The sequence below is a fragment of the Pantherophis guttatus genome, chromosome 5, assembly GCF_059756535.1.
Source record: "Pantherophis guttatus breed Tessera chromosome 5, ASM5975653v1, whole genome shotgun sequence".
In the NCBI taxonomy this organism is placed as follows: Eukaryota; Metazoa; Chordata; class Lepidosauria; order Squamata; family Colubridae; genus Pantherophis; species Pantherophis guttatus.
This window is the reverse complement of record NC_142067.1, coordinates 23,180,412-23,195,212: the sequence shown is the minus strand read 5'-3', so window position 1 is coordinate 23,195,212 and position 14,801 is coordinate 23,180,412. Positions and strand designations below refer to the sequence as shown.

The window sequence follows — 14,801 nt, the reverse complement described above, 5'->3', positions numbered from 1 at the left end:
GACAGGGTCTTATTTTTGGGAAAACATGGAATGCTATTCCTATCCAATGAGTTAGCATTTGTGTTTGATCTGACTGAATGGGCCCGTAAATGAAATGAAAAACAAAAAAAAGCATTTCTTGAAATCAACGTCGTCATCGTCATCACTATATCCAAGATGAGTAGATCTGAACAGGACCAAATACAAGTATAACAGATATATTAACATGTTTTATATTACTTTGTCTTGCTCTTTCCTTTTGCCTTTCCTTTTCCTTGACACAATAGCAGATGGCCAAAAGCATGTAATGTGCTCTTCTGGAACCTTATTGTTAATTTGAAATACTAAATCTGAATGTCCACATACTGAGAGGACATTAGAATTCATTCAGTTCTTGTTTATTCTAAAAACGGATTAGAAAAATGGAGACAAGTCCTGCTCTGTCGCAATGTATTCCATTTTTTTAAGGGAGTGCTTCATAATCTACCTCTGGAGATTAACTTGACTTGACCTTTTGTCTTGCAGCATGAATGAACGTGACCATTTGTTAAAAAGGCTAGGAAGAAAGACCCCTCCATGCCTCTTCCGTGCTCATTCTGTCCAGCAAGGAGTGTCACGTAAGTATTATACCATGTGTAGAGGGTCTCAGTTCTTAAAATACCACAGAGGTAAAAGTCTGCCTTGAGCTTGCATGTAAAACCTCTGTAGAAATAAATGAAAGTACACACAAGCAATAAATGGCACTTTGTGTACAAAACAATGTTTTGTGTAACTTTGCAAAACAAAGATTAGATTCCAAGGGGAACTTGACCCAAAAATAACATAACAATTGGAACTGGAATTAGTGTCTGTGTTTTCCAAAATTTTAAGTAGACTTCAGGGTTTGCAAAATCTTTTTATTTGCCCACTCTCTCAGGAATCTCTTTATTAGGAGAAACATATCCAAAGGAAACTATTATTGTATTTGTAAGCTATTCAGAAGAATAACACATCTGAAATGGTTTTAAATGAAGCTTTTGTATGGCAGAATTACACAGTTTTTTACAATTTTCAGATATGGATTGTAATTTTTTTTCAAAGTGGCAATCTCATTGCATTAATGATTCAGGTACTGCTTCAGTAAAATAAACTTCACATAATTTCCTTAGCACTAATTAATATACATCTTGATTTTTTCCCGATATATAACTGCCCCCATTATGTTACTTAGATTGGCTGGGGATCCATGGCTGTTTGAAAAACTCAGAAAACAACAGCACAGTTATTTCTCCTTGAGATTTAAGTTCCTATTTGTCCTTAGGGAAGAGTTAAGTGTTAAATGCAGGGTGTGCACAGAGGCTCGGGGAGGGCGAAAAATGGGCCTACCGGAAGTTTGGGAAGGCCAGAAATGGGCCCGTTTCCGGCCTCCAGAGGGCCTCTGGAGCCTGGGTAGGCCAATTTTGCCCTCCCGGAGGCTCGAACAAAGCATCCGGAGTCCAGGGAGGGCAAAAACATACCCACCCGCCATGGTGCAGGAGGCCGACTAGGCCACGCCCACCATGGCCACACCCACCCAGCAACCGTGCAGAACCCCTTGCTAAAATTTTTGAAGTCTATCCCTGATTAGAAGAAGAAGAAAAAATGGTCTCTACACATGTTACACAACTTGCCCTATAAGGCTTTTTGTATTCTTGTATTTCTGCCCATCCCACATATGGGATTCCAATTCAGAAGTTATTTACAGATGCTGTTTATACACATGTAAATAAATCGCTGATGGTTTGTACTCTCATCTTTTAGTTCTGCACTGGGTCCAGAGTAGCTTCACTTGGATATGAACATTTCCTCTTTATCATGACAGTTCATGCTAGGGTGAAGCTGGAGAGACTGCCAGAACAAGAATCCATGTGTTAGGGCTAGGGAGAAAGACTATCCCAGCACATGGAAAAGTAGCAGAGAAAGACCTTGTACTGATAGATATTCTCTACGAGGTTGCCAAAGTCGTCCCATGACATTTACCAGGTTGCTGAGCCAAAAAAAAAGGAGAAAGAAGAGGGCATCCATTCAATTCTGTTAGCTCATCCCTCATAAGTACTAATCATGAAGAATTGTTAAAGGAGCCAATCCAGGTTCAGAATAATTGCAATCATAAGTCTGTTTTTCTCATGACCATAAACTTTCATTGTACTTTTAAAGCCCTTTTTTTAAAAAAAAAAAATGTATGATACTGATCCAGTGTCCTCAGTGACTTCGGTTACCCCTTGTCAAATAATGTTATAGTACAAAGCACCAAGAAAGAGAGTGGGGGAATAAATAGTAGATTCCTTTTAACACACAATAGCTTAAATCAAAAGAAATTTGTATTATATTGGAGATGGGCTATCTAGTTTCTATAGGCAACTTTATGTTCACAGAGAGATCTTTTGCCACCTACTCGGTTCTATGCTCTGCCAGAGAATCTCCTGCCAGGAATCTTGTAATTTAAAAAATTAAGCAGGAAGCTAATATTCAGCAGAGGGATGTGATGGCTCAGTGGCTAAGACACTGAGCTTGTCGATCGAAAGGTCGACAGTTCAGCGGTTTGAATCTCTAGTGCTGCATAATGGGGTGAGCTCCCGTTACTTGTCCCAGCTTTTGCCAACCTAACAGTTCGAAAGCACGTAAAAAATGCAAGTAGAAAAATAGGGACCACTTTTGGTGGGAAGGTAACAGCGTTCTGTGCGCCTTTGGCACTTAGTCATGCCGGCCACATGACCACGGAGACATCTTCGGACAGCACTGGCTCTTCGGCTTTGAAACGGAAATGAGCACAGCCCCCTAGAGTCAGGAACGACTAGCACGTATATGCAAGGGGAAACTTTATCTTTACCTTTAATATTCAGCAGAACACCAGTTTGGAAGCCACCTAGGAAAGTCACAAATAGCAATCATGTGACCCCGAGACATTGTCATAAATACACACTAGTTGCCAACTACCAGAATGTTGATCATGTGACTGTGGGGATGCTGCAATGGTCATAAGTGCAAGGATCCGTTGCTTTTTTTAGCACCATTGTAATTTCAAATGGTCACTAAACAAATGGTTGTAAGCTGAGGACCGGGACTGTGTGTGTATGTGTGTGTTTTCAGCTGAGATTGGTTTCAAAGGATATTTGTTCCCTGTTCAGTTGAAGTACTGTCCATATATCTTTGCAGCAAGATTTTTACTGCCTCCATTGCCAATCCCTGCCTACTTTTATGGTCTCCATTTCCAGTCACTGCAATCAATTGACTTTCCTCTAACTTCTTACCCCATCTTCGGAATTTGTCAATTTAAGGCAGAAGAGCCTAATTTAATATCACTAAACTATGGTTGACAGGTTTGTTTCATGTATGAGATGAGGACAAGATTAATACAATATCATGGGGAGATGGTAGAACAAAAATGTTACCAGGACAAGCCTTTGCTCTGTATTATTACAAGTGGGGAAAGGCCTAAAAACTGGTTATGTGGTAAAAGGGGAACAGAAGAAAAAAGGAAAACAAATTACAACAAAATAAAACAAAATAAACATTTACCAAGGAGGATAAGTGTGAAAAAGAGCATTTGCACATCAACATCATTTTCAATCCCTGATCGCCTCAATGTCCTTTCCAATGTTCATACCTGCCAATGTTCATATGCTAAGAACAAGGAGCAAAAATTATGCTCTGCCCCTTGGGGACCTATCTTGGATTAACAAAAGATCCTTTCATCCCTACTTAATGCAAAAGGCATATAAATCCATTGCTTACACAAATGCATATACCACATCTCTCTATTTTGTGTGGAATTGTATAGTCCTTTGGAGAAAAAAAAATCTATTAGTTCCTGTGAGAGAAAGCTAAAGGTTTCCAAGCTGGGATGTTTAGGAGACAAACTTCACTGAGTCTGAGTAATTTAAAAAAAACATCTCTACAGTAGTGCAGATTAAGTTAAACTGCGGAAGAAGCAGGAAAAAAAATTTGCTCCGCTCTCAGATGATGGAGCAGAATCCTCATACCTAAGGAGTTAATTTTTAAATGGAAAGATGGTAGCAGGCCCAGCTCTCTCCAAAGTAGTGTTTCTTAAGCTTGGCAACTTTAAGACCAGAGGTGGGTTTCAGCAGGTTCTGACCAGTTCTGGAGAACCGGTAGCGGAAATTTTGAGTAGTTCGGAGAACCGGTAGTAAAAATTCTGACTGGCCCTGCCCCCGTCTATTCTCTGCCTCCCAATTCCCAGCTGATCGGGAGGAAATGGGGGATTTTGCAGTAACCTTCCCCTGGAGTGGGGTTGGGAATGGAGATTTTACAGTATCTTTCCCTGCCATGCCCACCCAGCCACACCCACCAAGCCATGCCACAGCCCCCAAGTCACACCCACAGAACCGGTAGTAAAAATTTTTGAAACCCACCACTGTTTAAGACGTGTGGACTTCAACTCCCAGAATTCCCCAGCCAGCCAGAGCTCCACACATCTTAAAAGTTGCCAAGGTTGAAAAACACTTCTCCAAACCTTTCTCACACCGTACTTAAAAACTACTGTATGCCTTGGTATGTGACTCATGTTCACTCTGAAAATGATGGATGTGGGACCAATTTTTGTTTTTAATGCTCCCAGAGCAGCAGTTATGTTTGTGGTACCATCGTTCCTCACTCTGGATTTGGTTCAGTTCTCCCAATATTTCTCCCTTGGGTTACAGGGATGGGGTAAGAACGTAAGATGTTGAGTTTGGGAGAAGACGAGTTTAATCTGTCAGTGTTCCTGATTTTTGTTCTTATTTATTTAGTTTGTGAAACATGTACGAGAAAACAGGTATAAGTATAAATATGGACATGAACACAGGAAATGAGAATAAATTAATGAGGACAGTAAAACAGGGACGGTAGGCAGGCTGGTGCACTTATGCACGCCCCCTTACAGACCTCTTAGGAATGGTGTGAGGTCCTCGGTAGACAGTTTAAGGTTAAAGTTTTTGGGGTTAGTTAAAGGATGAAACCACAGAGTCAGGTAGTGCATTCCAGGCACTGACCACTCTGTTGCTGAAGTCATATTTTCTTCAATCGAGTTTGGAGATCTAGGGCTGGGATAATGGTCCCTTCTGTTCTGTGTTATCCACATTACCCTGAAAGAATATCAGAAAAAAAGACTGTGGTTGTGTGGACTGAACTGGGTTTAACTGCTTCTGATCTTCTCTCGTATTGCATCCATTGCACACTCCTCTTCTCATCGTTCTTGAAAGAAACAAACTGTAACCTTTCTCTGATTCCAAATCTCTTTGTCGGCTCTTTCCTCTTCTCCCTCCAGATGGTTACGCTTTTTCTCAAGAGGAGCACGGGGTCGTTTCTCAGTCTCAAGTTGTTCGATCCTACGACACTACAAAGCAGAGAGCCGGAGTCGAATAACATGGACTTCTTCCCCGTGATTGGTGGCTGGAGGAAAGAGATGTGGATCAATGTGTCCACTGTGAATACACCCTTGAGTAAGGCTGGCAGCAGCAACGTAAACACCGGAAAACTTTTTACTGTGGCCTTAGCCAACAAGTTTGTTCTCTATGCTGCTTCCAGACCTTGAGCACACTTTGAGGTGGGGTAGGGGGGTGGGAGAGCAGTCCTTGCCGGAAGCCAGCTGTTCTTTCGGTTTACATGGCTTATGAAACATTTGGCTCTGCTGACCAAGGTGTGATGCTGAAAACATTTTGTTTCTATTGCCATTTTTCAAACGGCAGGGCAAAAAGTATTTGGGGTTTTGCAGAGAAAATCAAAAAGGCGATAAGGCCCGTTGCTGATCTATCTTTGCTGAATTCAGACTTCCCACTTTCTCATGCCCAGACTTAGCTGCATGTATGAAGCCTTTATAATACTCACTGTTTATTTGACTGGAATGTTTACAGAGAGGCGAAGAAGTACAGAGAAGCAAATATAACCCAGGGGAAAAAAAGGGAGAGGACAGAATTAAGGCTCCTAGAACAATCATCAACAGCTTGTCTTGGAATGGATCAGCACTAGACGAAATACTTTACAGAATTCTTAGCTTGTTTACGCAAACCACACACAGACATCCACAATCATTTACTCTGCTGCAATACTATCTATCACCCAAGTCATTTGAATGGCAGGCCTGCATCTCAAACTTACAGCTGAAGTGCAGCTTTTTATTAAGTCCTGAGACAGATCTGTTCTGGTATGAAACGGAGAAAAAATATCTTATTGTTCTGATGAAAAGACAAAGAAAGTATCTAGCTTTAAAGTCAGTTAATCAATTTAACGTTTTGTCCCCACTGTGGCTCATGACTTAAAATACTCCAGCGCACAAGGGCAAAAGACAAGCTGGTGCCTTAACATCTTCTGCTTGAGAAACTCATTAGAACTTTTGAGAGATGGTATAAGACTACATATTGGAAAGATCAGGAAAGAACTACAGGTCCCTATTAAGGTGACCCCCAAGTTTTTGCTATGATGTAACAAGATCTCCTTTCAAATAAACACACAATGAAAAAGTAACTTCCTCCCTTGAGAAAATATATCAGTGAAATAAATGAAGACTTAACCTGTAGTAACTTAAGTATCTCTGTTTCTATTCATCATTTGGAGAAATGGCATAAGGATTTTTAAATGTTTTCTATGGTTGTGGGAAGTATTGCAACAAGTAGAGGGAAATTTCAGTTAGTGATGGTTGTTTATTTTTCTTAAAATCAGCCTCAAGGTCATGGCATGGCCACTTCAGGGAACAATGTCCTGTGAGGATTGGTTTTACAAATACATCCAGATTGTATTGCAAAATATTGGGCTATTGTTTGGGTTGTCTGCTTCTTCTGGCAGGGCTTTCTGTGCTGCAAAGATAATTCTGTTAAAGAGAAGGTAGCACTTTTAGTAAAGGACCTTCTGTTTGCTAATAATTCTACCTGTCGTGTATTGTTAACACTACAAAAAAAATCCTACCAGAAAAATAAGTTGACATGCCTAGTTAGCATGCCAGTAAACAATTGTGTTCACAGCTCCACAAAAAGGATATCCTCCTAACTTTTCTTTTCCATGCTATTTTAATTTCTGGATTTTTTTTTCAATGAAATCCTGAGAAATGCAAAGAACCCTTGCTTGAATGGTTGATACTTTCTCTGGAAGGTCCCAAAGGTGCTTTTTTCAGGATGCAACTGGACTTTCTTGTTTTTTCTTTGAAGATGTTTCACTTCTCATCCAAGAAGCTTCTTCTTTGGGACAACCATGACCTGGACGACTGAGAATCTCTACAGACCTCTCTGGAATACCTTGGAATCCTGCATGATTTCAGAGAAAGCAAGATATTAATAAAGCCCTTAGATTCACCTGGTGCTGCTATCTAAGCAAGGCTTAGTTAGTCCTAGCAGCCTCACTACATTTCTGAATAGCTTAAGATAAATACCATTGCAACTTTGTCCTCAGGTGCATCGGCCGGTTATCCTGTGCGCTGTATATAAGGCCTTAAAAGGTTGACACTTTATTAGTCCTTTTTGCTGACAGTCCTCTGGAACATAGGTAGATTTAAGAAAATTTGGTCACAGAGAGATCTACTCAGCCAGCAAAAAGAAGTTAACCATCTCTTTATCTAGGCTGAAGGGCCTGAAATCAATTCCAGTACTTGAATGTCATTATTCAGTATGTACCACTTTTAAGAATTAACATTTTCTTGTAGAAAGTTTTTATTATTATTCCACAGCATTCTAACGGTTTTCCTTGGACCATAACTGGGAAAGACATCGCATCCACTAGCACTATATGAGCTTAAAAATAATTTGGGAGAAATGCTGTAGGCCTTGTACAAACACAGCACCTCCTTCCTGTTCTTTAACACAATTTGATTTTTTCCAGACTTGACTGTTGCTTTAAGAAGTCAGTTCATTAAAGTAAGTGTGATTCTTAGAGGAGCAACATTTTTTTTCCAGGTTCACACAGTATTGTTCACTATAACTTAAGAAAGATCTGCAAAAAAATAACTTTCTGGGGCAGATTTCTGAAATCACATTATATAGCCTACCCTAATCCCACCCCCCAAATATTAGCAGTCCTATCTACCATTCCATTATGTTCATATACATACATATACAGTAATATATACATTTATCCATATCAGTAGGTAAACAAACCAATTGTCCTTCTAGAATTCAGAGCTTAAAATCTGAACAGCTGAAGTTAATAACTATACTGCAAAGCTTAGGCTGCAATCCTGGGAGTAAGACCCATTTATTACATTGGTTCTTACTTCTAAGGAAACTTGCAAAGGATTAAGTTAAACAATACATTTTGCCAGTTTAGCTAATTAATTTCTCCCAAAGACTTTGAGAATTAGAGAGTTTAGACAGATCAATCAACCAATGGAACAGAAGTTGCCTTCAGAAGTTGTGGGAGCTTCATCACTGGAAGCTTTTAAGAAGAGACTAGACTGCCATCTGTCAGAAATGGTGTGGGGTCTCCTGCTTGGGCAGGGGATTGGACTAGATGACCTACAAGGTCCCTTCCGTTAATCTGTTAGATCTACACCCAAAAAGTTAAATTCACAGAATTATTTGAAAAGAAGCTCCTTACAGGATACACAACGAAATCAACTCTTTACAGGGAGTTCTCAGGTTACAACCATTTCTTCAGCAACCTTTCAAAGTTCAGACTGTGCTGAATGAATGCTCATGACAATCCTTACCATTCTTTGACCCAGCATCCCACAGTCATGTGAATGCAGCTCCTGGCTTGAAATTGCAATGTCACAGTGAGTCACAATCATGTGATTTGATTTCCAACATTTTCTGTTGGCTTCCCACAAGCAAAATCAATGGAGAATTCAGAGCTCGCAGTCATGCGAGATCCTCATTCAACAATCGATGTGAGCCTGGTTTATGGGAACTGGGGCTACTAGAATTGCTGTCACTAAGCGACACAGCCAGCAACATCTCACTTTATTACCGTGTCTCTTACTGATGGCAGATTTGGTCCCAATTGCCATCATAAACTGAGGACCACCTGGATTTTAACTTTTTGGCTGCAAAAACCAAGGCAACCACAAGATGTCAGCAAAGAGATACAAAAACCCCTTCCATTTACTGGCCATCTAGATTTTTGCAGGCTGGATCTGATAGCTCTATTGTATATACACATCTTGAGGTTACCTATTATTAGGTCAAAACCATCTAGTTCTTTTCCTGTGGTGTATGTCTCACATACCGATTAAGTCATTTTTCATATCTTCAAATCTGCTTTAAGGCAAGTGAAAATGAGCAGGAGCTGCCTGAAATGGCTTTGTCCCAAATAAACAGACTTTTAAGGGAGGGCGTATTTCAGAGATCTGAAATTATTATTAACAGCATTTCCCAGTTTCCCCCTCTCTCTCTTTTGGAAAAAGCCACATTTGTAATGGTAGCTTGGAGCGTTATAGCGGTTGATGTTTATTGGCAAAGTAAAATGAAGCAATCCCAAACCAGGGAGATTCCATCAGTTTTCCTCAGAGAAGGAACCCAACATTATTGAAAGTATACAAATTCACCTCTTCTGATCCCACCAACCTTGCAAGTCTCACGTATGACACTATTCAGTACCATTAACAATACTCATGTGTTCTTTCTAGCATGAAAAAGAAATATGGAGATCTCTGTCCTTTTTGTTTGCTTATTTGTCATTTGTTGGGAGGGGAGATAAGTTTAAGAGCAGTCCCGCTTATCTTTGGGAAGACATGAACAGGTAACTCCATATGAAAACAACTGATATGCTCTGCTTTTATGTAATCTTTCCAAACTAATAATTTATTATGTACAAAGACAGTAGCTTTATCATATCTAGTGTTATGTAAATAAAAAGCCTTACCTTTATATATACACACACGTATATAATTGTATTTTTAAAAATGCCAAGTAAATACTGTCTTCTGTCTTATCTTGAAAGTTTGAGTAAATGAATTTGATATTTATAGTTATTACATATAACACAGTAGGTGGCTATGGATTGTTTGAAAGCCTTGCCTCCTTCTGAATGCATCATGTCTGTTTCATTAGAATGAGTCTTAAATAATTTTGAGAAATTCACAGAGGATTTCTTGGTGGTTTCCCAAACTGTTAATGAATTTCAGCCTATTTAATCACATATAGTATATCCTCTACCCCAATTCTCTATATATTAACTGTTGTTCCAATCCAATTATATTAGTATTGTTCAAGGAAAGCAACAACTCACTTAGGTCTTGGTTGCTTTTCATCCATATAAATTGACATTTTTACATCTGAGTCTAAATTCACCTTAAATATTTTTTAGTACTTTTGGCTCTTCCAAACAGATTTGCAGAATTATTCATCTTCCAAAAAAATCCCAAATGTGTTTTTTTAAAAAGGCAACTGGACTTTATTTTTCCTTGAGGACATTTCACGTCTCATCCAAGAAGCATCTTCAGTTCTAACTTCAAGGAAAAATAAAATCCAGTTGCCTTTTGAAAAAAGCACTTTTGGGATAACTATGAGTTGGATGACTGAGAACCTCCATTGACATCTTTCCAAAAGCATTTTGCAAAATGCATTTTCCACCTCATCATATCCATTTTTATTATTTTCTGGTTTTGGGAAGCTATTGTCAATCCCACTACTTTATTTTTTAAGATCCTTATTGAACCATTTTAATAAACTCTTTAATTCAATATCTATAGGCAGAAAAGCAGTTTTTGAAAACATTTCTAGACCGTTGTAACATCATTTTGAATACAACCCTCTGATCCCTTGAAGCAGGGGTGGCAAACGCAAGGCTTGCGAGCCGGATCTGGCCCACGGGGTGCTTAGATCATGTGTCCCGTGGGGCTGCCCTGGAAATAGCGAAGGACCGGCCCGCGGTGCCTCTGCCAGCAAAAATGGAGCTCAAGAGGGCTGCGTGCAGCCCTCCAGGGCCCCATTTTGCCAACAACGGCCTTCTCCATCCCTCTGCCAGTGAAAACGGCCCTCCCAGGCTCTGTTTTTGGCCACAACGGCCTCCAGGCCTCTGCCAGTGAAAATGGAGCCGGGGAGGGCCGCACATAGCTCTCCCAGGCTCTGTTTTTACTGGTAGAGGGCAGCAGGAGGATCCCCCCTGACCACCACAGGTGCCCCTGCCACAAGTGATATCAAGATGGCCATGCCCACCCTGGCTACGCCCCCCGACCCCCCTGAGATCAAACACAATCCTGATGCGGCCTCAATGAAATCATGTTTGACACCCCTGCCTTGGAGGAAATGGCATGACCATCTGAAGCAGGGGTGGGTTCTACTTACCTTTACTACCGGTTCGCAACGGGGTCGCCTTGCTTCTGTGCATGCGCAGATCGCCGATGATGACATCTGGGGCGGTGGGCGGGGCCTCCCGCCGGTTATACTACCGGTTCTTGCGAACCGGTCCAAACCAGGGGCAACCCACCACTGATATGAAGAGAACAACCTGGAGGGGGTTAAAGAGCTTCTCATCATTAAGGTTTCTGTTCTGGTGGTGCTTCAGTAGCATTGAAAATGAAAATCGGGATATCCAGAAGGACATTTTGTGGGGTGGAACCATTGTTTCTTTCTAAACAACACCTACAGCATGAAAAAACATTAAGTGAAAACCAAAGGGAGATATACAGTATTCTATACTGATTGACGGCTACTATGATTCCTTTATTTCCTATTTATATATTGGATTGTTTTACTTTCTGACCAGTTTTGATATGTAGCATGGCCTTCAGATGGAAAGGAATGGCAGGCTTTGAGAAAAGTAAATAAAATAAAACCCAAAGACACAATACATGATAGCTCTTTCTCCATTAAGATACAAGGGGCATTCCATCATGAAAGACATTGCTTTTTTCTGCTTGCACCTAACCATGATTCAAACGTGCCTTGGCAATATCTTTGTTCTGCTGTATCCCCATATCACTGCTTTCATCTTTTTCCCCAAAACATTAAAAACTTAAGTAAACCCTACCTGTAACAGTACCAATCTCAGTGTTCCCCCATTGTTCTGAAACAGCCCAACAGCAGTCGGCAGCTGTATAAAATCTGTTAGGCATTGTCATTTATTTGTCATCAATTAGAGGCCAGGGTCAACACGGATAGTAACTGTCATAACAACATGATGTTCTGCCAACTTCTTAAAAATGGGTGGATTTTTTAGCAGCATGGAAAGGCTCCTAATCAACTCTTAATATAATTCTGGTGATCAGTTTACATAAGTTTCAAAAAATGAGCTTTAAAAAGAGGAATAAATAGAACTTTCCAACTTGCAATAGCTAATCTTTGGGGTGAGTATGAAAGGGATCAATAGGTTAATACAGTTAGTCTTTGGATTACACCAGAGGTGGGTTTCAGCAGGTTCTGACCTGTTCTGGAGAATCAGTAGCAGAAATTTTGAGTAGTTCATAGAACCGGTAGTAAAAATTCTGACTGGCCATCTATTCTCTGCCTCCCAAGTCCCAGCTGATCAGGAAGAAAAGGGGATTTTGCAGTAACCTTCCCCTGGATTGGGGAGGGAATGGAGATTTTACAGCATCCTTCCCCTGAAGTGGGGTGGAAATGGAGATTTTACAGTATCCTTCCCCTGTCATGCCCACCAAGCCACACCCATCAAGCCACACCCACAGAACCGGTAGTAAAAAAATTTGAAACCTACCACTGGATTACACCATTGTTCAGCAACCATTCAAAACTACGATGGCACTGAATGAGAAGGACTTATGACCAGTCCTCAAAATTGCTATCGTCATAATGTCCCCAGCACAATTCAAGTGTTTGTCAATTGGCTTGCAATTATAACAGTTGCAGCATTCCACAGTCACGTGATGGCCAATTGCGACTTTCTCTGCCAGCTTTGTACAAGAAAAGTCAATAGGAAAGCCTGCAGATTCTTCCCACTCCCTTCATTTGAGGAGCCCTGGGCAACATGGGGATGTGGTATTCTGCAGTGCCTGCCCACCTGCACTCCATAGCACCTGCCCACACTCTGCAGTGCCAGTCCACACCATGGCCTGCCCACCTGCAGTCTGTAGTACCAATTTATGGCACCCCACTGCTACTCCATAGCACCTTACTCCCTGTAACTCTCACCTGCCAGCCTGCTTCCTTGGCACTTGGTTTCAACATCTTTTTCACCTCACTGTCATGCGAGCCTTCACTTAAAGACTTGCATAGTGTCCACTTAACAAAGGCAATGGGACAGCCAGGATTGCTGACATTAAGTCGTTAAGCAATGCAGTCATGTGATGCTGCAATGTTTGCAACAGCATTTTTCAGACCATGCAATTTCTCAATTGCCATTGTAATCCAAGGACCAACTCTAATAAAAATATATACTGTACATACAGAGCCAATGCGGCAATGTATTAAATTATACCATATTACTGCAGAGCATAGATGGCAGCTTCTTAGTTTCTAGGTAGGCTAGGGTCCTGTTTCTTGAACCATTTGTGGCTCCCTGGTGCAAATCGGTTGTGAGCAACTTCCCTGCCTTGGACCTTCAAAATGAGTGAGAGTGCAAATTCTGTTATGCAAAGGTACAGTATTTGGATGTAATGAAAGCTATAATCAAAGAAATCTGAGGACCTCAGCAGAGGGAAATCTGGCCTAAATTTTTCATTCAACAAAAGCAACAACTAAGTAGCAATTTATTTCAGGGATCTCTGTTAAATTACAAACTTGCATATTTTCAAGTTCTATTATTCGGTATTAAATAATACTAAATAATATGCCCATATGCCTGACGGGAAAAACTTCTGATCAGTGTGTGCTACCTATTCTAACATATGCCAGCGAAACATGGACACTGACCTCACAATACAAAAGCTACAAGTGGCACAAAGAGCTCGGCATCATATGACAAGATAGAAAGACCTGCACATGGAAAACAAACAAAAATATACAATGCCATCAAAAGAACAAAAGAATTGAAATGGAAATGGGCTGGTCACATAGCAAGAAGAGCTGATGGCAGGTGGAGCAAGGCAGTCATAGAATGGATCCCACTGATCATTTTACTGCAGTGTTCAATAAAATTACTATTAAAAATGAAATCACGGAGATAGAAGTGTTATGTTATGGGATACTCCATGTAACCACATCTCTTCTTGAGTGAGGGTGAGGGTAGGTGGGAATTTCTTTATATTCGCACTGTATATTCTCTTGAACCTTTCGTATTTCCACTGGCTCTATTTGTCAGTAAAAAAAGGCACATCTCACATGGGAAAGTTTACAAAGCAATATAGCATTAAAAAAAATAAGTTCATATTATTCCACTGGAAGAAATATCTGCCTTTTATGCTTACACATCAACCTGAATTAAGGAAGAATAGTTTCATGGCAATTTGATAGCTCAGCCCTTTCAATACAGTTATATTCAACTATTATTAAAATTAAGACTTAGAGTTGAGGTTAGGCTCCTTTACTTTTACTTTCCAGAAAACTAAGGAAGGTCCCTTCTAAGATACTTCCCATGTCCTTCTGTTTCTATTCCCTGAGATACCTTTTGCATGACAGTGGTCTAGTCTCCAGCTCTTCCTGCTGTCTCCCAAGGTCATTCACACATCCTATTGCAGAACTGGATTTTATAAAATATTTTCAAGTCAAACTGAAATCAACACCAGACTTTTTTTGTGTGCATGAATTGATTTTGGTTGTGGACACGTATCTCCATATTTTCGGTTGCTATTCCTCTAATGAAGGAACTAAATGTATGTTCCAGGAAACAGCATAAAGTGTCTGAGGGCTGTTATCATATATAAAGCCAACTCTGTGGCCCTGCTGGTATGTCATCCCTGGCGTGCTTCTCCAAAACTAGTATGGTCCTTAGCTCCAAAAGTCCACATGTCCTATTTTAGGGCCTAACGAAAAGAGAGTGCTTTT

General features: G+C 40.5%; 1 protein-coding gene across 8 annotated transcripts in view; it reads left to right on the top strand.

The window, feature by feature from the left end:
* The window catches only part of ATP8A2 (ATPase phospholipid transporting 8A2), a 377,887-nt gene extending 368,093 nt beyond the window's left edge, over positions 1–9,794 (top strand). For all 8 annotated transcript variants that reach the window (XM_034410593.3, XM_034410583.3, XM_087894716.1 and 5 more), the window contains 2 exons: positions 505–596; positions 5,264–9,794. In XM_034410593.3, coding sequence (XP_034266484.1) covers positions 505–596; positions 5,264–5,361 — 190 coding nt within the window. In that variant the 3' untranslated portion in view covers positions 5,362–9,794. The remainder of the gene's footprint in view (positions 1–504; positions 597–5,263) is intronic.
* The last annotated feature ends 5,007 nt before the right edge of the window (positions 9,795–14,801 follow it).